We start from the raw sequence: 23808 nt of genomic DNA on the forward strand, positions 1-23808 counted from the left end.
CCCTCCCTGAACCTACATGGTGTCTCCCAACAAGGAGCACAGGGAGGGCGGGGTGGGCAGAGAGTTCATGGGCCCATCCCGCCATGGTGACGCTCCAGTCTCCATGGATGAATGCACTGCTCCTACCTTCTGGGATGCCCACAGCAGGAGCAGGGACTGATGGAGACCCAGGGGACAGCTCAGGCTGACTCTCTTGGGGGAGGTGACCACAGACTCTGTTTCTCAGTCCTGGAAGCCCCGCGTCCCTTATAGGACCTGGGCCAGCAAGGCTGAGGCTCCAGTGATGGGGAGCAGCCCTGGCTGAGGGCACCAGCCTGGCTATCCCCACTGCCCTGCCCAGTGCTGTGGACCCGGCCACTGACCCTTCTGCACTGTATCCCACCCAGCCCTGCCGCATCCCTGGCCCCCGCCCTCTGCGGGGGACACGCATGTCCACCATTTGTGTTGTAGAGACTGCAGTGCACGCTGAGCTGCGTCACGTGCCTGCCAGCCAGAACCAGGGTGGTGAGGACATCGCAGTGGGCAGGGTACCCCATGCTCCCCTCTGCAAGCCACCACATGTCCCCACTCAGTGTTCCCAGGCCTGGCCCACAGCAGGGCGCCGCCTGACCATGGATGCTGCATGGCCGTGCTGCAGGCTCATGAAGGGAGTGCTGCATCAGGGAAGGTGCTTGCTGCCCTTTGTCCCTTCCTCCTTGGGCCCTCACACCTTGCTGATGCTCCCGGCACCTTTTGTAGCTAACAATTAAAATGGGACTCAGTTTAACCAAAGAAATCTATGTGGAATTTTGCCAGCAGGATACAGATATGGACGGGCTTTTTCCCTGACAGGAAAGGAATAATGAGGTTTGGTACAGATGGGATCTTCCGAGCTGCAGCACCACTGTGCAAACAGGTACCTAGCATGAGGAGGAAAAGAGAATATGCTAAGGGTGTGGGGAGGGCGTTAGGAAGGCACAGGTTCCTGCGGGTGCCTTGAGCTGAACTGGCTCCCACACCCATGTGAAAGATAGCTGACTGGCTTAGGCCACTCTTAGTCAGGTTCCTCAAGGAGGCAGCTTCTGGTATATTACCTCTACTTCCTAGATGAGGAAGCTGGACTTCAAGGGACAATTCCCAAAATCTCAGTAGCCAAGACCCTCATTACCTAGGACTCCTCAGTACCCAAAACCCCTCAGTACCCAAGACTCCCCAGTACCCCAGGCCCCTCAGCACCCAGGACTCTTCGGTACCCCAGGCCCTAAGTAGCGTGTGAGGACTCTATTCCATGTCCAGAGGATCAGACTCAGGGTTGAGCTGCTCCCCTTTCCATCCTGGAATTCTCACCAAGCGAGCAAGCCAGCACCTCCCAAGGCCTAAGCACTGGCAAGGACTCCAGAACATAAGTCCGCACTGACCCTGTGATTCCCTGACTTCCCTGTGGGGCCATCAACAAAACCCTGGCCCACCTCTGCGGCTCCCTTCTCCCGCTGCCAGCCCCAGTGAGCCTGGGCTGTGCACAGGGCGTGGTGGACATGTGCTGGTGAGTTGTGGGCGCTGGGAGCCCTGTGCTGCCTGATATGTGGGCGGGGAGCACGACTGCAGGCTGCTCTCCCTGCAGCCTGGTGTCATTTGGTGTCCAGGAGTGTCCACAGACACCCTGTCCACAGACGCCTGCCAGGGCCCCTGCCCCAGGGACACCTTGCTCTGGGCTTTGGGGACGTAGTGCCCGCAGGGTGCCATGTGGGGCATAGGGCCCCATCTCAAGGCCTCTGGGTGGCTCTATAGCTGATGCTCAGTGGGGCAATGGGTCCCTGCCATCTGGGTGCAGCCGTCAGCAGGCAGGTTCTGCCCATGGCTGTGCTGGCTCCACTGCCTGAAGCTTTGGGCCCCACGTGAGCTCTTTCCACTGTGGGGTGGGGAACCACACCAGCCCCCAACCCAAGGGCTGTTGCTGGGCGGACGGAGCCCCTGCGCTCCGTCAGCATCAGCGGTGAGCCATCACAGGAGGTATAATGGAGCACTGAGCTTTCCTCCCCCTGCACTGAAGAGGCTAAGACACAAACAACCCAGCACCCCCACACCCAGAGTGCAGGCATGCCTGTGGACCCCTACTGAGCTTCTGTGTATCTCCACACGCACCAAGAAACGTGCCTAGGAGAACTCAACAGAAGAGGAAAGCAACGACAGTGATAGGATGATGTGTGCCTGCTTCTAGATGAGGCAGCTTCGTCTGGGCAAGGGAGCAGAAATGCGGAAAATGCCGGCTTCTACTTCTGCTGTAGGTGGGGCGGGGAGCAGGCAGAACCTAGCTTTCCTTGAAGCTCAGCCAAGCTGCTGTGCTGTCCGGCCCATCCCTGTGCTGGCTGGCTGGGTGGGACACATGCATGGCCTCTGCTCTGTGGCACAGGCAGGGCGGTAGTAGGTGAGGGGCTGGGCTCCTGCAGGTGCCTGTGAGCAGGAAGGACCAAGTCTGCTTGGTCCAGAGGACAGGACAGGAGGCAGCTGCCTGTGCCTGTCCCGTAAGAGGCAGGAGGAAGAGACAGAAAAGCCCAGTCTCTCTTGCCCTTTTCCCACTGCAGGTCTTGAGGAAATGACTAGCACCAAGCCCACGCTCGACCTGCTGCTGCTTGCTGGAAGCTGCCCCGCCGAGGTGGCTCGCAGCGCCTGTTCTTGGAGGTGCCAGGTCTGGGGACGAGTAGAGTAGGAAGCTGGGCCCAGGAAGTGCCTGGTGGCAAGAGTAGGGTGGCTTTGTGAAGGGGCCTTGCATCACTGCTCCCACCCTGCAGCAGCAGACCTAGCCATGGGACCTACCCCCACCTCCCATGCTGTACTTGGCCCATGGCCAGCAGCACTGGGTCCTCAGGCCCTTAGGGCAGGGCTCACATGCATTTGTGAATGCAGGGGCTGAGCAGCCAAGACTTCTGCAAGTCCTAAACAAACGACACAGCAAACGTACTCTTTTGTCAACAGTCAGGGCCGTACCAGGCTGTGCAGTTCCTAATAGTCCAAATCGTCTGTCTGTCTTTCTCTCCTTTACTGTCTTTGGTTAGGTTTTTTGAGACAGGGTCTCAAAAACATGGGCAGCATGTCCTTGAGCTCCTGGTGATCCTCCTGCCTCAGCCTCCCAAGCACTGGGATTGCAAGGACGTACCTCCAAGCCTGGCTGAGGTAGCAGCCTGCTCTGCGACAGCATCATGATGCCATGCGTCTGCCACAGGCTGGGCACGAGGAGGAGGGGTCTGCTTTAGAACTCTCTGCAGTTGCTTTTCACCCATAGGAGTCAGGCCTGTGTGGCGTGAGCAGGGATGATGTCTGTGTGAGCACTGTGATCACCCCAGAAGGCAGACGGGCTGAGTCAGGGCTCAGCCAGCATAAGAACCATGCTTCTTGGCCTATCTCGACGCAGGAGCCTCCTTCCTCTAAACCAGGCCTCTTTAGGCCCTGGTGTTTGGAGACCAAGCTAAGCTTTGGACACAACAGCCACTGGCCTCCTGCTGTTGGCACATGATATCCTCTCCCATGACACCATACTGCCCTGTGGGTGTGCAGGACACTGGTCAGGTCTCTGTGCGGGACAGGACGCCCCACAGAGCAGAGGCGAGAAGGCAGAAGCAGGAGGGTTCAGGGCTATCAGGGTGGGCTGTGGAGAGAAAGCCAGACGCAGAGGAGGAGGACGGCATGTCTTCAATGACTGTCACTGGATTTGGTATCTTCCCGGTTCGCATGGCAAGAAGCCGTGGTACCTTGTTAGGGAAATGATGCGACTGGTGTGCAGGGTGCTGGGGGGCACGGGTGCGGAGGCCAACAGCACTGGGGCCTGACCCCGACCCCTGCGCAGTTGGTAGCAACACTGGATCCCAAGGCCAAGGCATCCATTTCAGACCTCTCTGGGCCCTTGCAACTCTGTGGTCACAGAGAGCCGCTGGCCTGCACAAGGGGAGGCCCGGGTTTTGCTCAGCATAGGTTTGGACGGCAAACGACCCACTACGTTACAGTTTAAGACTCACAGAGAAGAGAGACTGTTATGGTTTATCCACTGACTACACTTTGGAAATGGTGGTAGAAACACCTAAGGTCCACTTTCTTAATCATTTTTCTGTATTGTTTTGGGTTTCATTTCAGTCAAGGCTGACCCTGAACCTGTGGCCCTCCTGGCTCAGCCTCCTGAGGGCTGGGATCACAGGCTACCTGGCTCATTTTAACTAGACAAGCAGCTCTGAGGGACAAAGCAGGGAGGCACTGGGCGCCTGCACCGCCATTCTTGTCGTTCTTGTCTTGCACATTGCAGCTCTGCACCTCTGCCTCAGCCTCAGCCTTGCAGCAGTGACTGTTTCCATGTGATCACACACAGCATCTGTCCTTTGGGCCTGGTTTCCTGCCTCCACATCACAGCTTCCAGACTCTACCGTGCTCCCAAGTGTGCTGTGCTACGCAGGGCTCTGGGGGGTCCAGCAACCATGCAGGTGTAAATGTCTCCACCTGGCCTTGCCTCCTGCTGCTGGTGTGGGCACGAGTGGCAACATGTAATGGCCAGTGTGTGCCAGCACAGACACATCCTGCAGCGGCCACAGAAGCCTCCAGGGTGGTGGGCACTCCCTGTCCTCCAGCCACTGGGGCTCCGCTGGTACCATGGGAGTGTAGGCCATCAGAGGAGGCCCTTCCTGAGAGGCTCAGGGTGTGCACTCAAAGCCTGTGTAGTGAGACTCCTGCCGCCCCATGAACAAGACAGGCATTTACCTCTAATCCTGCCTGGTGCAGGGCCTCCCTTGCAGATGCCTCCCCAAATTTAGAAAGCAAAAGCACCTAAGTGACTGTCAGGGTTTCTACCTGGATGCACTCTTAAGCCTCAATCCATTACTGGAAGGTGACAATTACAGAGGCTTTTTGGGGCGTGGCCTGGGGAGAAGAGGTGAGCATGGGACGTGGCCTGGGGAGTTTATTGTCTCTTTTCCATGCTCCCCTCTCAGTGCTTCCTGTGCCTTATGTAGTGGGCAGCTCTCCTCTGTGTAGCCCCTGTGCACTGCCGTTTCTTCTTTGGACCCGATCAACCTTGACTGAACCATCAGCCAAAATAAACTTCTGCTATTTTAAGCTGGCCAGCAATGAGCAAAGTGACTAAGATAGGGACTCTGCAATTTTTATTTTTCTAGAGGTACAAAGCAAAATTTTGCTTTTCTAGAAAACTTTTCCCAAAATTCAGTTAATGCAAATTTCATGCCTTACAGCAAAGTTGTCCACAGAGAAAAATTCAGCTTGCCTAGGAAAGTATCTGTAGACCATGCTCAAGCTGAGTTTTAAAAGCCTCTTAAAAATCCCCCTCCTGAACCAATATCCACCTTAAAGGAAGTCTGTATTAAAGTCTATACTATTTTGTATTTATATCTATACATATCTAGCATTTTAAACAATTCCAGAAAACATTTTCATTTTTAAAAGTTGATATATACAGTATGAATTAAAATTTTTACAGCATGCAATTTTTGCCTCAAAATTTTATATACATAAATTGACAAATCTATTAGAATTTCTCATGAGAACATGGGAATGGCTTTCAAGCCAAATATGGCAGGTGTCACTGTGATAAGACATGTTTAAGCTGTTGTCCCTGTGATGCCAAATATTTAACAGAAATCAAAGAAATTTAGTTCTAGCTGTCAGTATTAGGTCTACATGACATCATTCAGCCAGATGCGTGGAAAATCTGGAATTTTAAGAATTGAATTTTTGTGGTCAGCATCATGAAGACTCAGTTTTGGGGTTAAAGATATTTATAAAACAAAACAATATTGGCATATAACATGCTTTAACTATAGAGACATTCAATGGAACACTGGGTGTAATTTCAGAACTGTGCATCAGAGCTCATGTAAAAATACCACGTACGGTCAAGCAGGACATTTCAAAGCTGCATTCTTAAGGCTCTCAATGAAGCGTGTTGAGCACACTGGTGTTCCAAGAAAAGAAAGCCATCAACTGACACACAGCCTCCGCCCCAGCTGCCCTCACTGAGCTCGAACACAGCCCAGAAGAGTAGAGGGGAGCTTGTTCTTCTGTTTTGATATTTCCAAGGTAATATGCAACCCCAAGCTTCCCGGAAAGCATTTGGACATGTGAAAGTATGGAAAGTGGCCCATAACTGGAAGATTTCAAGGCAGTTGGAACAGGAGATGGTAACCCTGCCACTCTGCAGCAGTGGTTTGGGAGGTGAGGGTAGGCATGCGGAGCTCAAGGGCAGGTGCCCACCCTAGCTGTAAACCACAGCTTTCTCCGCCTGGTCACTAGTTATCAGGTCCCCAGCCTGGTAGTGCCTACAACTGTAGGGCAGTGTCTGGAGACTGTGCACAGGGAACATTGCCCAGAGAGTCCAGACACCATGGTCAGACTCTCTTGGAGCAGATGCTCCCCTGCATCAGGAATGAGATGGTCATATCTAACTAGGAGACTCCAACGTGACTCCGACTCCACTCCAAGGACCTCACACACCTCTGTGCACTGTCTTGGCATGGTGTCTCTGCATCTCAGCTCATGGCAGCCACTACAATTTTTGCACAAAACTCTTCCTTCTCCTTGGACTACCTTTGCCCCAAACTCCAGTGCCTCAAAGACAAGCTCTGGGCTGGCTGCTGTTGTCTATCAACTGCCTGAATCCAGCACACATTATGACTCCCACCCAACACCTTGCCCCCCAGGGTAGAGGCCACCCCTCCAAACACCTCGCAGATTCAACACGTCCCACAGCCCTTTCTCAGGCCTGCCAGTTGCTGGGGGCCCTCCCAGCATGCACCAGGGCCTGGGGGCCCCACTCTATCTGCCTGCACTCTGGCCATCAGCCTTGCCCGCGGCACCCTCACCTGCCACAGCAAAAGCAGTTCTGGCATGGAAGCCCTCCTCTTCCACCCCCCAGATAGATGCAGAAGCTGCAGGGACATTTTGTATGACTCTAGGAGGAAATGTGTGGGAAAAGGCCTGGGTGGGGCGGGGCTGGGCAGGCTGCCGAGCCAGAGGTTGCAGCGATGCCGTGCACCTGCGGGAGAACAAGCTGCAGCACATACAGAAAAGAGGAGACGGCCCACCTGTGTCTGTTGAGGGATATTTACAAAGCTTGGATCCCGTGGTCCAACACTGACGAATCGGTTTGCGGGGGAGGTGCTGGGTGTCGAGTAGGCTGTGAAGGGAAGGGACACATGCGTTCAGGAAGCAGCACGAGATTGCACACACAACACCAAAACACACAGTCTCCAGGCCCGCGCACTGGTTAGAGGCAAAGTGTGGACACTGGCTGGCCAGGGCGCCTGCTGTGGCTGGCGGGGCGGGGACTCGCTGACCTCTGGTGGGCTTTGCGACCCACAGCAGCTCCTCTCCCAGCACCCTGAGGAGAGCTACAGGACACCTGACATCTGCTTCCTACGTCAAACACAAGCTCTGGAGGTGGGGAGGAGAGGCCCAGGCTTCTGAGCAACCCAAAGAGGAACTAGGAGGGAGGGAAGCGCGATCACGTTGCAGCCTGGCTCCTCGTGCTGGGGCGGCCCTGATGGGCACAGGCTGGCCCTGGGCGGGAGGAATGGGTCCTTACTAGGGAGTCCCCAGAAGAAGGTGGAGTCAGGTAGAATAAGCCTCTCTGCATGCCTAGAATCACTAGGACACTAAGTTACATGTAAAGTCCTCCTTGTGTTCCTCCTTTCAGGGCACACACTGCCCAGACCCTCTATGTCCAGAATATCACTCTGGGCCCCATAGGACATGGAAGCCTCGCTGTCAGTTTTTATGTTTCTATGTAAGTGCTTCACTCCTGTGAGAAAAACATTCAGTGGCTTGGGTGTTTCACTGGCTTGCAAACCCAAAGGTACATTTTGTTTTCAGCTTTCCACAATTCACTTATTGACCAGAAACGCCAAGGGCTCATTTCACATTCCTGCTTAGTTCTAGACCCTCTAGACCAGTGGTAGCCAGCCCAGGGCCCGTGTGCCACAGCAGGCTGTTTGCTATTGCTGAAAGCTGAAAGGTTCCCCATCGCTGATCTAGACTACTGCTTAATTCCAGTAATTATAAAAGGCTAATCCTAGGGGCTAACTAGGTTCACACCGTCTGAAAAACAAAGGACGCACAGTTTCCACATCATGGACTGTCTTCCCTGTGAACACCACTACAGTCTCTTCCTGTGGGCTCCTACACTACGGGAAGCTGCGCCTGCTTTTGTCCCCCTGCGGAACACATCTGAGAACCAACCCCACCACCTGGCTCAGCCCCTGTGATTGTCTCAGGTCAAAGCCAAGCCACCCGAGCAGATCTGTGATGGTCACACGGCTGGGTCGAGCATGAGGCTAATCTGTCCACATGTGCAACTTCCAGCAGTAGCAGAACTGTTTCACCTGGTGATGACCCTGGGACCTGCCCTGAATGTGGCGTGCAGAGCCCCCTGGACCCTGGGTCCCCACCGCTGCATCCTGTGTCAGTCTGGTCTTAACAGAGTCCAGATAAACCTCTGCATTAGTCATTCTGCGGGTGCCTCTCTCACTGATAGGTTGGACATTTAATTTTTAAAAAGCTCAAAAAAATACTTTTGAGGCCTTATTTCCTTTAGGCTTGGCTTTTATCCTGATGCACTGTCAGGAGCCTGAACAGAAATCTGTTTCTGAAAACCATGACGGGAACCCCAGCAGTGTATCCTTCAGGCTGTGGAAGATGTGGGGACCCTGTGCGCATGCCCATGGGTATGGTAAGGGTCAAGCGCCTGTCCTTCCAGTGCATGGAGGCGCTGGGGTGGGGGAGAGGAGGCAGATGGAGGGACGGAGGGTGTGGCCAGACACTGTGGTCGCAGACACTGAGGCTACTTAGCCGTGGGGACACTGGAGGGCCTGCTGGTAGGTGAGCTCTTGCACTGCGTAGATATAGATGCGACCTCGGCGGGTTCACGCCTGCTCAGGTGTCTGTTTCACGCCCATTCCCCACCTGTACTAACCCAAGCACTGCCACGTGGAGGGTGGTTCAGCACTCAGTAGCTCGAAGGCTCGAAGCTAGGAATTTTCCTTTAGCCGCCGACAAAACCTGGACCTCCCCAGGGCCTTTGGTGCTCCAAGCGTCTCCTGCTTAGTAAAGGACGGGGCAGAGGCAACAGTGGAGTGGGGCTGCAGTTTTCAAGAGAGAACAACGAAATCCACAGGAAGCCAGCTTCCAAGAACACTGGGGACACCTGAGAAGCGTGGAGAGGCAGAAACAAACCCCGACTCCTCTCCCACCTCTGTGGCCATACCCAGAGGTGCTCTCTGTAACAGGTGACACCTGGCATGGTGACTCCGACTTTCTCAAGGAAACTGCAATTGAACAAGAGCTCCACTGGAACTTTCCACTAGAACAAGCTACACACACCATGGTGAGTCCACTGTGCATACACAGTGGAGAGCTTCAACACAAACAGAAAACCAAGAGAGGGCAATGGGGCCCTTACATCACCACACATCACCAGGGTACCATCACAGCCCACTACATTTGTGTCTCCTCAGCTATAATTCCGGCCTCATTTATAAGCACAATAATCGAGTATCGCAAAAAGAGCTTTGGGAAATCAAGAAACCCAGAAAACTGGGATATGGGAGAGATTTCTGGGCTTTGGGACGGGGCTTTTCAGGAAACATTGATGACTTGATAATGCCAATGTTTGGCTATATGTCCTCAGCAGGACATACAGACAGGGTTGGGGACAATATAGCCCAGCAGACAGTATCACCTGGCAAGCGCGAGGTCATGAGTTTGACTCCTGGTACCACAAAAAAGTCCTGGGGCAAGCATGATGCTAGGAATCGAACTGCTCTTGAGGTAGAAGGCGTCTGCTTTTCTTCTTGGCAATCATCTCCTCTGCGTCAGGGAGACCACTTCAGCCGCTTCCCTCTCACCTCTGCAGAGCTGTCTCACTTTGATTCCCCCTCTGACACATTTCATTGCAGTATTCAAAATGCCCCCTTTCAGCCCGCACCATGGCACCAAGTTCCAGAACCCCAGTGTGGAGTGAGTTCCCCAGGCAGCAAACCTGCCCACCTTCTGCCTCCAAGCTCAGCTGGGGCCCAGCTCCCAGGCCGCTGCTGGCATCTGGCTGCAAGGAGGCCAAGGAGGGCCAGTCCACAGCAACTGCATAGTGGGGAGTTAGCCACACCCCAGCAGGCACCGCTGTCCTGAGCCAGGGCCAGCGCTGAACTGGGACAGTGGTCTCGCCAGAGCTGAGTCACAGCATCTGCACAGGCAGGTCAGGAGCACCACAGCACCCGGGGGTGGAGATGCTTAACTCTTCCGTCTTTAACAAAAGGACCTAGAAAGGTGCTATTGAGTTACTGAAACACTTGCACCGATGTCAATTGTGTTTTCTTATGAATAAAATCACCCACTCTGTACACTTACTAATGTGTGCTTGTGCACAGCTCAGAAGAGCGGTGGGTTCCAGGCCCGGAGCAGTCATGGGCTGCAGCAAAGGGAGGAAGGGTCGTCTGCTGGTGCAGCTGATGGAGGGCTGGTTTGGGTCGGGTTGGGTCATGCCTGCTCATAGGCAGCAGACCACCTGGGGCAGGGGAGAGACTGCAGAGGCCCCATAAGCTTTGGGTTCTGAGTTTACGTCGGGATACAAGAGGCAACAAGGTGACTTGTGCCTGGTAGGCTGGCCTCCAGGGGTGGAAGTGGGACGGGAAGCACTTCCTCAGCTTCACAGCGACCCCACTGCCATGAGTGCGGCATGGTCATCCTGTACCCACACCTGCCTCTCCCAGCCCCCGTGCTGGACAGCACAGGAGAGACCGGCTCCCCGTCCCGAAGACACACTCCAAGTACCTGCCCTGGCTGCTGCACACGGAGGGCAAAGATGACCTAGGCACTCTGCTGCTCTGGGAAGTCCGAGTTCCGAAGTGAGGCCAGCAGCAACCCAACAACCTGGGGTGCCACAGACAGAGGGGGGCATCAGGAGGAGCTGGAAGTGCAACCAGAGGAGCAAGGGGCCTCGCAAGTGTAGGCTGATGGTTCTGTGGAACTCAAGGCTCATCAAATCCTGGGTAGGGGTTGCAGGGTTTCGGGAGGAGAGGGTGTTGGGAGAAGAGGGACATGAGTGTGCAGACTGTGTTCTGCCATGGGAAGGGAAGGCAGCATCAGGGCTCAGGGGCCCAAATGGCTAGAAAATGCAGGGAAGAGGCTTGTGGAGCTGTTTCCATTTAAGAGGAAGAAGTTTCATACAAAAAACAAAAACACCAGATTTGGATTTGAAACATCAGCAAGACAGCGAGACAGCTATTAACTCCAAGTCTTTCCCTTCTTGTCTTACATACCCACTACACCTTCTGCTTCTTCTTCAGAAACTCCCATGAGGCTGTGTACACCCCTTAGCCCAGTTGCTCAGGAGGCTGAGCCAGGAGGACCCCAATTTCAAGGCCAGCTGGGCAACTCTGTGAAACCTTGCTTCAAAAGAATCTTATTTTCAAAAAGGGTGGCAGGGATATGGCTCATCTGCAGAGCTCTTGCCTGCTGACCTGGGCCCTGGGCTCTGTCCCAGGATGGGAGGCCAGGGGACCTGAGATTCTACACCTGTGCAGGCCACAGCAGTGGAACAAGTTCAGGAACACAGCCGAGCCTGGAGCAGGGTCCTGTGTGCAGCATGTGACATCTGACCGAGAGGACCCAGTGCCTGCCAGGAGCAGCACCAGTGCTGCCACAGCTTGCTCCCTCCACCTAAGAAGTTCTGTGAGAAAGTCTTCACTCCTTAAAAGATGCAGAAACTGTCAAGAAGATAGGCCTGCTGATTCCTCAAGGAAACCATTCTAGCTGAATTCACTGAGGGACTTGAACAGTGCTGGTTCTCATGAGGGCACGGAGGGTGGGGCACACCAGAGTGTTTTTCCTCCGAGAGGTGCACTGTGTGGACAGAATTTAGGGCCACCCCACTACACTGTGGGGCGGAGCTGGCTGGGGCCCCTCTCCAGCCCTGTGAACACAGAGCCCACCCAGTGTGGGTCCCAGCGACGCCTGGCCTGGCGCTCCATGCAGAGTCTGGACAGCCAGTGGACCACTCTGACCTGACATGGTTTCAGTCACCTCTGTGGGCTCACTTCATTCCTTGTAGGATCTAAGCAACAGCCAACAACAACAAAGCACAGCCCAAACACATGAAACCAAAGCCTCCTCTCTGTTAAACTAAGCGGCAGACCTACCAGCTTCCTTCTTGAAACAAGGGACTCTGACTCCCAATAAATTCGAGCTACCTGATGCGTGTGGCAACACTGCACAGGTGTGTCTGATGTGGCCACAGGTCACCAAGTGCTGAGGAGAACCAGCAGGCCCGATGGGCCCACTTGGTTGGGCTTTCTACCCAGGAAAAGGCTCTGGCAGCGTTCAGACTGGAGGTAAAAGGCAGGTAGGAAGGTGCAGATGCTCAGCACTGCTGAGCCCAGGTGAGGACGCCCCAGGGGAAAGCTGTGCTTCACGTGGCACCTGGCCCACTCTTCTCTCCATGAGTTTGCGAAGGCCAGGAACTCAGCTTTGTTTCTGATGGTGAATGCTTATCCCACCGCTGTCTGTTTTCCCGTGTAGGCCTCGGGTGGCCTCAGCCCACACAGGCGCTCACTGAGCCTGAGGCGCCCCCTGAGCCTGAGGCGCCCCTGGCACAGGGCTTGCTGAGGAAGGACCTGAGATTGGGCCCTGGCTCAGTGCTCCAGAAACTTCTGGTGCTGCCTACAGGTACCAGCTGTGCTTGGAACCTGTGTGTATCCGGGTTTCACCCTCCAAGCCACCCAGGGCCCAGATGAAGGTCACATCTGTGGTGCCCACTGTGCCACTGCTCCCAAGAGTAGCTCATGGGACCAATGGACACAGTGATGCTTAATCCAGACGTGGGGACTGTAGCCCTGGATGTCTTAGGACAATTTTCAGAGATACCACAATGTTTACAATATGAAATAAAATGAATAAGATCAGTTTACAAAATCATTTTCATGCATGTCCCTATCAATTATGATTAAAATGAGCAGAAAATGACTGGAAAATGATCACAGAAAACAATTATCTCTGAAGGATGCAGTTATAGATGACTTTTAAATGTCTTCCCATTATTTTTAATTTTAAATAAAATCAACACAAATGAAACCTGAAAATCTCAAATTTTTGATTTTTTCTTTTTGAGGCCGTGACATATAGTCAGAGGTAAAGGATTTCAGAATCAGGAAAGCCTGGGCTAACTGCTCCTTACTGGAAGTCTGAGCTTGGCAAGCCAGTGGGCCTCTGTAAAGTGTCCACTGTGACAAACACAAGCCACTCCCATTCTCCAAGGACAGTGGTGGAAGCCCATGGCACACACGTTGTTTTTCTTTAAGACAAGAGCTCCTCGCGTGTGAGTTGTTTTGCCTACCTCAGCACTTGAGTGGGTGGTGTGTGGTTGGTAGGTGGACAGTGCTCACCCCTACAGGCTCACCACCACCATGACTGGCCTCAGCTGAGGCCTGGGCCAGCCGGGGCTGTCCAGCGGACTTCATATCTACTTGTGGGGTGCTCTAGGTTCTATGCAGGGGCTTTGCCAATCCAATAGGAACCCCCAACTCCACGGTGCTTTCTAGTATGGAGAAGCATAGAACGCTCTAGTCATGGGCTACTGATTTCAAAACCTGATTAAGGGCAATATACCCCCCAATGTCTGCCTTTCAACAAACAAAAAAAAAGTGCTCAAGCTTTTCAAGAATCCATGTCATAATCAGCCTTACAAGGAATTTGTAGACCATAATCTCAACTTTCTTTGAAAAGCAACTTAGTAATGTTTTTTAGTTATTTATTTTTAGTAATATGCTTAAAGGGTACTGTTCGTATTATTTGTATTACTAATCTGAATTCTATAGCTATATCCTAAGAACATTATTAGAGTTGGGGACAAAACTATATTTAAGGATATTACGCAGTATTTTCCATAGGTCGGAACAAAGTGAATGCCTGCAGTAGGGATGCAGATTAAGTCATGCAAGATTGTATTTTACCAACTTTTCAATGAGTACAAAAAGTGTGAAGTGCTGATTAAGAAAACAGCACGCTGCACAGCATATCCAGTGTGACCCCGATCATTTTACACGCAGAGACGCACACAAATACACAGACACACACTAGGCAGCTGTGTGTAGTTGTGGACTACAGGAGAACATGACTTACATGTATTTATGTTCTTGTCTGTATTTTCCAGTTTCACAGAGTGCCATGTGCAATTCCAGGGAAGTCTTGAAACACACCTGGCTCTGTGGGACAGGAGACTGTGTGGACGTGCTCTTCCCGCGCAGCTCCCTGGTAACTGCGCTCCTCCTCTGCCGCCCTTGGCTCCTGGCCTGTGTCCTGTCTGGCTCTGTGGTTTCCATCTGAACACACCAGGGACGGGGCTATTCCTGAAACAGTGTGAAATGGTCTTTCTGGAGAGGCCCTGGGCTCTGACAGGAACGCTGGATGGCACTGCTCTGAACAGCAGGGTCTAGGGCAAGGGCGTGAGTGTGAACCTGGGCCCTCCTTCCCCTTCTTTAGACGAAGGCTCATGATCCCAGTTCTGCAGGGTCATATAATTATGCAGTGGCATCTAGGGTGATGCCACTGCCATATCATCAGTAGTTCTGTTTCTTTTCCCCTTCCAGATTTAAACATTAAATATTGGTCTGTTTCCAAAATCCAAATGTTCTGGGAAAGTACTAATAACCAATACAATTTAAGACAAGTGTGTGCACCTTTGAGCTCCAGGGGCCCCTGAGGCAAAGCCTGTGGCCCAGCGACAGCTCTGCGGAGATGCTGACCTGGCCACACTCTGCACCATGCATAAGGAGCTCTAAACTGAGCATCTCTGATTTCTGCTGATGCCCCTGCCCTGACCCCTGCTCCTGAAGCCATCTCTGCCTGGCTTTGTTCTTCCACACATGGGATGCACTCTGCATACATGGTCTCTGGCCACCTCCTGTGCCTTGGAGCCCACCCAGAAACGCAGCCCTCTGGTCCCTTCATGCTGATGGGTCCCAGGGTTTAGGTCACTTTTGTCACTGTCCGTGCCCACCCTCGCGTCCAATGTTCCCATGGCTTATACTTCAAGTTAACGCAGCCGCTTTGCACTTGTGCTGCAAGTTTGCCTTACAACCTCAATGGCCCCGTGTCGCCAACTGGCTTGTTCCCAAGAGGCGGAGCCAGGTCCAGTGCTCTGGTGAAGTGACCGCATGCTCAGGTGCTCTGCAGCCTCACTGGTCGGGTAGCGAAATTGTCATTCCAGTTTCAATCTGCATTGCTCTTGCAGTTCATGAAGGAAAAACCTTTCAGACCTGTTTTCTCTGTCTCCACCATTTTCTTGTCTCTCTGTGGGTTTGTCAGTCTGCTCTTTTAAAAAGTCCACTAAGCAATGCATCCTCTTGATAGTGGGGGTCGTTCTTTTCCACCTTAGCTCTTGTCTCTTGGCTTTGTCTATGATGTCTTCCAGGCATTCACTTTTGAGGCCTTTCATGGATGTGGTTTTCAGCGAGCTTCAGAGAGGCTTTCCTCTCTCCTTGATAGTATATTAATTTTTTTCTTGTGGTATTTTATGGTTTAATTTCTTTCTGTGGTATTTGGGATAGAACCCAGAGGTCCTTTTTATTTAATCTTGAAACAAAGTCTAAATTCCCAGCCTGTGCTCTGACTTGTGATCCTCTTGTCTCAGCCTCCCAGAACATGGAGATTACAGGAATCCCTTGGTTTAACAGTAGCACATTACAGTAAGTCCTTGACTTAGGGACAGATTCCATTCTGGGAAAATTGTCTGTAAGTCAGGATCATTTGTGAGTGACAAAGTGAGTCTTACACAGTATACCTATGGAAGTTTGTGACTCCATGTCCCTCAGTCAGGACTTACTGTGTATGCTTTGGCTCCAGGTGACACTGATGTTTGTGTGTGGAGTTTTCCAGACCGCTACTCAGCTGTCCAAGCGCACATTACTGAAGAATCCCTTTCCTCCTCTGAAACACCACTGTAGGCGTAAAACAGCACGGCTGGGTCTTCTTCTTCATTTGCTAATGCAGAAGGGTGTCACATGTGGGCGTGTGGCAGGAGGGCGGCTGCACTGTGACGGGATAAAGTGAGTGTGGACACAGAGCCACCCGAGTCAGTCCCTGTGCACCCAGTATCACGGGATGTCGCTGTCGTGGGTGTGGGAACAAAGGGATTCTTCAGAACCTTCCTGTACTCATCTGCAGTTCATGAATCGTACAAACTTGCACAACTGTTTACCAAGGAGAACTTTCAGGTGTAAGGTTGAAAAATTAAGGAAAGGGTAACATTACCATCTAGACGTCAATCATGGAAGGGCGGTGAAAGAAGCCTCTCTCTTTCCCTCCCTTTTCCCTCCTTCTTGCTCTTTTTCTTATAACACACCATTTCTTCTTTAAAGAGGAAATGGTCTTTATGTCTCTCCCCAGATCTTCTGCTTTCTTTCTTTTCCTATAATAACACATACTCAGGACCAGAAACCAATTCATCCTGATGAAATAGTGACTACAGTTTCCTCTCTATTTCTCTCCACAAGGTTTTTACACACTAAAAAGAACGGAAAGTAAAGAAGAAAAAGAAAGAAGGCAAAGATTGTACACCACAGCAAAGCACAGGAAGGCGAGGTTCAAGACGGCAGAGTCTGCCTTGTGCTCCTGGCATCCCCAGGATGTTCCCTTCTCTCCAGGCCTTGTTTTCCTCTGACGGAGCTGCGAGAATCTACTTACAGGGCTGATGTGAGGATGCGCTGCGATGACACCCATAAAACGTTTCCAAAGGTGCTAGAGGTTTTAGCGGAAGCTGAACACTGGTGGCTGCCAACATTGGGATAAGCAGGCAGCTGTAGATTCCACAGTACAGGCACAGTGAGGCCAGGTGATCCCGTGGGACTCCACTGTGGAGCCACCTTGAGCCACCCAACCCCAAGGACTGTAAGGAGGGTGTTTAGGATGCTGCCTATGTATAAGGGTACTGCGGATCACTTATGGGGACAATGACCCAGACACTTCCCTCCCCACTTGGATTACACTGTGTTCCTATTACTATGCACACATCCATGCATGTAATGAACACACACAGACCACAGACCTGTGAAGATAATGAAGGGAATGTCAGTATTACATGCTTCAAGTTTAGAATCCCACTTCAGAACTGCAGAAGTCCATAGTAAAGAAGGCTTGGCCCAAAATGCTGATGAGTCTTTTATACAGTTTTAAATTGAGTTTCTGTGTTCCTAATTAATTAAAAAAATGGGAATATGAATGTTTTATCTTTCATCATAACTCAGAAGGTTTTTCCTTCATTTTTAAAGGCCTGGCCAAGATGCCAGTTTTCATTTCAGAAGGAAATAATGAAAAGCCCATCTTTGTAGTAGAACCTCAGTCTCAGCCTACTGTATAAAAAGTGAGCACAAGAAAGGCATTAGAATCCCCGCCGTCAGCTGACCTAGGTATGACCAGGACTCCTGCCCCGGGTTGTGGTCTCTGGAGCCCTGGGTGGCGCACATGTGTTCCTGAGCTAGCTGTCCACACGGTGGCTTAGCATTGCAGGGGTCCTCCTGGCTCTGGTCACTGATCTTCCCACCCTGTCCTGCAGGGCTCAGTGCAGAACTCTTGGGCGGAGTTGTTACTGATATTTCTGTCCTGTCTTTCACCTGGGGAGTCAGCAAGTCCCTTGGCCCCACCTTCTGATGCCTTCTATGCCCAGGTGCTGGCATAGGGCATGGCCTTGGCATTCCTGGCTCCCTCTTTGTGGCCTGTCCCAGCATCCCAGCTTTCTATTCTCTCTGTGTTTCGGATTTGTGTCCTTTTCCTGCCAGACTGCAGCCCCGCAGGGCAGGAAGCCTGCATGGTGTTTCCTTTGGCTCCTGGTACCATGCGGCAGCAGTGTTTCTGTCAGGGTTTCTGAAAACCCAGTGTCTTCACTGCTCTCCTCCTCGCCTAGCAATCCGTGCCCAGCAGAGCGGCCTGCATCCACTGAGGCCCACGCAGCTGCGCTCTGAGTGGCCCTCACTGGCAGCCCCGGCGTCCCCAGTGTGCTCTTGGCCCTCAACCTGGACTTCGCCAGTGGCTTCTGGGATGCTTCCGCCCGTAAGTCTCTGGCTCAGCAGCCTTTGCTGCGTGCGTGGCTGACCCACGCTGTGCTGCTGCATCTTCCATAGCCACGTGGTGCACTTCCTGTTCTGCAGTGGTCTTTGTCTAGAATAAAAGCGCTGTGAGGTCAGGGTTTCATCTCTCCTAATCCCTTTGGCAGCCAGCACCTCGATGAACTCTTGGCCCATGGATGGTGCTTTGTGAATAGGGATGGAATGGAGTCCCTCTCATGGGGACAGATGCCCTTTGTGCCAGTGGAGCTGGGCACCCTCCTTGTCCTGCCCAGGCCACTAACCTCCTGCAATACCAAGGGCATACAAGTTCTCTGTGATGAGGACAGGCCTGTTACCTCGCCCCACTCTCTTGGGTTTTTGAGGGCACTGGGAAGGACTTTTCCTATTAAAATGTATTTATTTCATAGGCAAATCCTCCCACCCCCTGCCCAGATCTGCCTAACCCGTTTTCCTGGCCAAGGCTGTGAAGTTTACTATTAGCACCAGAGGCGATTGCTTAGTTAAAGCACACACCCTGCTTGAGGCTGGCATCTGCTGGTGGTTCACTGCAGGATATTAAAAACGGTGCTGGGCCACAGCATGGCACAGCGCAGCACGTCCATCACTGGTCCTTCCTGAGTCTGCTGACAAGTGGACAGTGGTTAGTGTAGTGCCTGTGGGCAGATGAGAACGTTGACACTTCTAAAGAGACCTGGGCAAATCGTATTTCACTGCCAGGCACCACAAACCCTTCAGCAGGAAAGGCTGTCCGAGGCTGTGCACGCTGTGTATCTGTGGTGCCTTTTGCTCAAGCTCTCTGGAGTGCCACGACCCGCACGAGTCACCTCCATGCCCGTCCTCCTTGCTCACTCAGCTTTGACAAACCCACACAGATACATGCGACCCAGCCATCCTGTGGTTTTAACTTCTAAGAAAGCCCAGAATCTGTGGGACAAGAGTTTATCCCTAATTCTTATCTGGAACAATCCGATTACAGATGCCGCCCAGGAAGAGTTCTGCCTTCTCCTCCAACCCCAGCGTGCAACCCTGCTAAACAGCTGAGAACCACCTGCTCCTCAGAGCCCTTTTCCCAGGAACCTGTGTGTGCCTGGTTCCTGCACACCCTCTGGGAGCCGCCTCCTCTGTGCCTGCTCTGCTCTGTGCAGCAGGTGCAGTGCTGGCCTGACCCAGGGCTCTGTGCAGGAAGGCGGCAGGGAGGAGGACGGTCCAAGCAGAGATTGTGGGACACAGCTCCATTCTGGGTATCTGTCCCTGCTGGCCCCTCAGACTCTCATCACTTAGTTCTAGACCCCGGCTCAGTCCTCTGCTCCTGTCTCCCTGACGAACATGGAGGCGGTGGGGAGCACAGAGCCATGGTGCCTGCCTGTGGCCAGGCCTGCTGGGCCTGCTGGGCAGCGGTGTGTGGCTACATTGCTCGGGGATGTACTCTGACCTGAAAGTGGGACACTGCCTCCCAGCTGACTTGTTCCTAGGTTTATCCTATGTGGCTTGGGGAGAGGTCTCTAGAGAAGCTATTCTACAGAGGGGTGGCTTGGAGAGTGCCAGTGAATTCCAGCTCTCCCACTCATCTCTGTCTCATCAGTAGAGCACAAAATGCAAGACTGTGATTCCAGTGGGCCCAGGGGCCTGGCCAGATGAGAAATTCTCCATCACCCACATTAGGCTCCCGCTCTCCCGAGGCTGCCTCCACCCTCTCGTGGGCATGGCCCCCGCCCCAAGCAGGGTCAGGCAGGACCCTCCTGCTTGTCACCTGCTGGAGTGGTCAGCAGCCTCTCCAGTTCTTAAGGACCATGTCACATCATGCCACCCAGGCCTGGCACCCCTTGTGCGAGTGTGGTAGATAAGGAAGTACTTGGATGCCTGGGCCAGGGAGTGCTTATCTGAGTGACCTCATGGCACCCTGCCAGACAGGTGTCACCATCCACATGGCAGACAGGAAACCGCGTCACAGTGTGAAGCCACAGAAGAAACAGCAGGTGTGTATCCTTTAGCCCTGTGAGCCCTCTGCTGCAGGACTGTGGCCTGCCTGGGCCGCTCCTGTGAAGCAGGGGCTCGGGCACGGTAGTGAGCAGTCTGCTTGGAACAAGTAGTGTCTACTAGCAGGTCTGTGCAGGACAGTGGCAGAGTTGGTCACACACAAGAGGATGGGAATGAGGTACCAGGGGAAGCAAAGAATGGAGCTCCAATCCAGCTGAGGTGCCCAGGGAGAGATGCAGAGCTTGGGAACATTTAGAAGCGGATCAAAATATACAGTGAATGTTTACATTTTAAAATTGTATCATGGTCAACACTACATGCCTTGCATCTGCCTCGAAATCTTCCCTGTCATGCGGCATATACCCACCCATCATCCTGGCCACTTTCTGAGCAGCCCTGGAGTCCCCGCCCCTGAGCATCTTTACCAGGGGAGATGAACAGAAAGGCAGGAAGGCAAAAACATGACACTGTGTCCTCGTCCGCCTTAGTCACAGGATCTGGCACTGTGTGACTTCTGGCTCCTTACCAAAGTCAAAATGACCAGGACAGGGGAAAAACTTTGAATTCCTTAGGGACACTGAGGCAGCCAGGACAGTGCAACTGGAGACCCTGCGGAGACAGCACTCCAGAGCTGCCTCAGGAAGTGGCTGGGATGGGACGGGTGTGTGGCAAGTCGGGGTGGCTCGTGAGGGGTTCGCAGAGACGCGTCTCTCCCGCAGTACACTTTTACAATGTCTGCATTCATCATGGTCCCAGTCACACCTTGTTCTCTGACTCACGCAAACACTGCTGTGATGCCTTGTGAGCCCTGCCTCTGTGGAGCTTCAGTGCCATGGGTCATGCCCAGCCTCTCCTATCTTGGGACACAGGGCTTTGCCTCTGCTCACGAGTGCGGTCCTGCATAGCCTCTCACCTAGAGAAGCAGGTCTCTCAAGCTGCCCGCTGGGCACAGAGGTCACGCACAGCACTGATCATGCAGCACCCAGCTGCCTGAGTGCTGATAACCCAGGCTACTCTCCGGGAGATGGCCACAAAGGACTCTGTCTCCAAAGCTAACTCCAGGGACCAGGACCTGAGCAGAGGCCCTTGCCTATGCTGGATGCTCTCCTTGCTCATCAGATACCGTGACAACAACTCCCAGAAGCTAACAGCCCTTCCTACAGGACAGCTGGGTCCACTGCCACGCTGCCACCCTGCACTTCTGCCCAAGTCCTCTGGCCCCTCCTTCTTCTCCTTCTCCTCCTCCCCCTCCTTCTCTTCAGCCTTCCCGGCCCGGCCCTCTTTCTGAAGACCTGCAGAGGCATGCTGGGGTCACTGCCATTGGCTCTGTTTTCCCTTCCCTCAGCCCTCTCTGGAGCACAGGGATCAGTGCCTTCCAGGCCGCCACAGGCTTTTGGTCACTGTTTCAGGCACTAATCACTGATCACAGCTGTGACTGTGTGTTGAAGATATTTTTAGCCTGTGCCATCTCTAAAATACGAGGATATATCTGGAAAGAAAGCTCCCCAGCTCACCAGGTAATCACCTGTCACAGAAAGGTTCTGAAGCCCCGTGCTTTCCGATCAGTTGTTCCCTGATGGTCAGGGAAGAGCTAGAGCTCTCAATTTCCCACCCATCCTATGCCCTGCTTACCCCTAGCTGTGCCTGGCCATGCACCTGCCCTGTGCTGGCTATGGTCTTCAGCTGGGCACCTTTGCTGGCGGTCCAGCAAAGCTGACACTCTGACCTAAGAGCTCTTTGTCATTTGATGCACAATGTTTAAGCCTCTTAAGTGCATTCTTTCTGGACATGATGTTCCTGGAAGGCAGGGCTGTACGGAAGAGTCGGGAATGTCTGCTCATCAGAGCTTGTTCTGCAAGCAGATGCAGCTCAGCCGCTGGGGTGGACTCGGGGCCGTTCAGATCAGGCATGGAATCCGGTAGCCCGGGGCCTGCCCTCACCCTGCTTCTGCACCTGGACACTCAAGTCACGGCACACTGGTGTTACGGGTGGGCCCTGAGGGTGTGACTCAAGTGCCCTGTGTTCAGGAAGTGACTGGTGCCTGGTTGGGCTGCACTCACTTGGGGAGGTGGGGGAGGCTGCGCCCCCTTCTGTGGACGTGGCCGGAGGCTTCGTGTCTGGCACTGGCAGAGGCACAGGCCTGGCCATTGGTGGTGGCGGCGGCGGCGGCAGCATCGGGGTGGGAAGGAATGGGTTGTGCACCTTGCCTTGGCTGCTCCCATTGGGCTGTGAGGTGGGGAGGAAGCACACACAGGAAAGAGAAGAGACACACGTCAGATAGCATCAGTGGCTTCCAAAACCCAAAGACCCCTGAACACAGATCACAACCACCGTAGGACAGGATACATGCTCCCCGAGTGCTGAACACCCTGCCTGTGCCACCTCCACTGCTCACTTCTGGGTCCAAACGTGACTGCCAGTGACAAAGGCCCTGGGTCTGTCACCAGGTACTGACTGCTGCTTGGAACACTGCTGTTCCACATTAAGTTCCACCGTTAGCACGGTTCTCACAGTGACTCAACCTTCATCAGATAGCTGAGCGGCTCATGGACTATAGTCGCAGGCTTCAGCATCTCTTTGCATAAATAAAATGGTTTTTTAAGTATGCATTTGGGACTTATCTTAACCTTTCAAAGTTGATCTTATATAACATTTAATAAATGTGTTAAGTGAACATAAAATTTTTCTTTCATATATTGTATAACATCAGGCAGAGAATTCTGCTAGGCAAAAACACCACTTCTAATTTTGATTTACATTATACAAATATACGTCAAGGGAGTCATATTTGGTTGACTGCTTGGCATTAATGAACTAACAGCTCTTGAAGAAAAGAACATTTCCTTATGAAGAGATCAGTAAAGTCTGCCATTCTCAAGGCTTTTAGGACAGCCCCATGAAAACACCTGTCACAGCCCTACCAACTTCAGGTCCAGACAAACCGGGGCATCTGACGGTCACATTAGACAATGTCAAGACTTAAAAAACAGGTTAGAAATTCAGAAGTCAGAAGCCTGGTGCTGGTGACCAAATAGTGTTTTCACTGTTTCCTGAATGGCTTTTTGGACAAAATTTCCAGATTTCATCAGTGATGCTATTAAACCAACAGGAACAGCTCAGATATAGGCTGCAGCCCTGAATTGAAGCCCAGCTGGTCTGGAACTTGCTGCCCAGGCTCCTCCAAGGAGCTTAACAGTCCTGCAGGGACTGCTATCCCCGACTCGGTCACTGAGACCACAGCACTGCTCCTCAAGGCCGTCTCATTTGACCGTCAGGGTGGGTGCTTTCCTGCCAGTGTGCTTGCCTGCCCGTGGCTTCTGAGTGCACTGGGAGGCCCTAAGTGAATGCTTAGGAGAAGCTGGCGAATGAACACAGAAGCACAAAAGGGGAAAGGCACCATATCGATCTGTTGTCCAGACAGAAATGTATCTGTTCACACAACGCCAGACATAGTCAAAGTGCCTGGCCTGCTCAGATGTGCAGAGTCAGGTATTTCTACAGGGCTGGAAACAGGATGAGCTGGCGTGCCAAGGAATCGGGCAGGGCGACAGTAACATCGCCAGCCTGTGCCTCCTGCGTGGTGTGGCAAGGAAAGCATGGTGAGTGACCCTGGCTTCACGCTGGTCTTTCCTGATTGTTGCCGTTACTGGCTTTGGGATACAGCTATTCACGGCAAACAGTTAGCTCTGTATTTTTAATAGGATTCATGCTTTTTAAAAGTTACTTTCACATTTGGAATGTTATTTCAAAT

At 52.8% G+C, this 23808-nt stretch overlaps 1 protein-coding gene across 7 annotated transcripts in view; it reads right to left on the reverse strand.

Moving 5' to 3' along the window:
- Nfia (nuclear factor I A) overlaps positions 1-23808 on the reverse strand; it is a 421148-nt gene that overhangs the window by 21554 nt on the left and 375786 nt on the right. For 5 of the 7 annotated variants that reach the window (XM_063259700.1, XM_063259699.1, XM_013142882.3 and 2 more), the window contains exons 9-10: positions 22118-22283; positions 7056-7147 (exon numbers count right to left, since the gene is read on the reverse strand). In XM_063259700.1, the coding sequence (XP_063115770.1) occupies positions 7056-7147; positions 22118-22283 (258 nt within the window). The remainder of the gene's footprint in view (positions 1-7055; positions 7148-22117; positions 22284-23808) is intronic. The other 2 variants (XM_063259705.1, XM_063259711.1) reach the window with 1 other exon arrangement.

This window comes from Cavia porcellus, unplaced genomic scaffold (assembly GCF_034190915.1).
Source record: "Cavia porcellus strain 051 isolate PalLab524CR breed Dunkin Hartley unplaced genomic scaffold, mCavPor4.1 scaffold_1, whole genome shotgun sequence".
NCBI classification, from domain to species: Eukaryota; Metazoa; Chordata; class Mammalia; order Rodentia; family Caviidae; genus Cavia; species Cavia porcellus.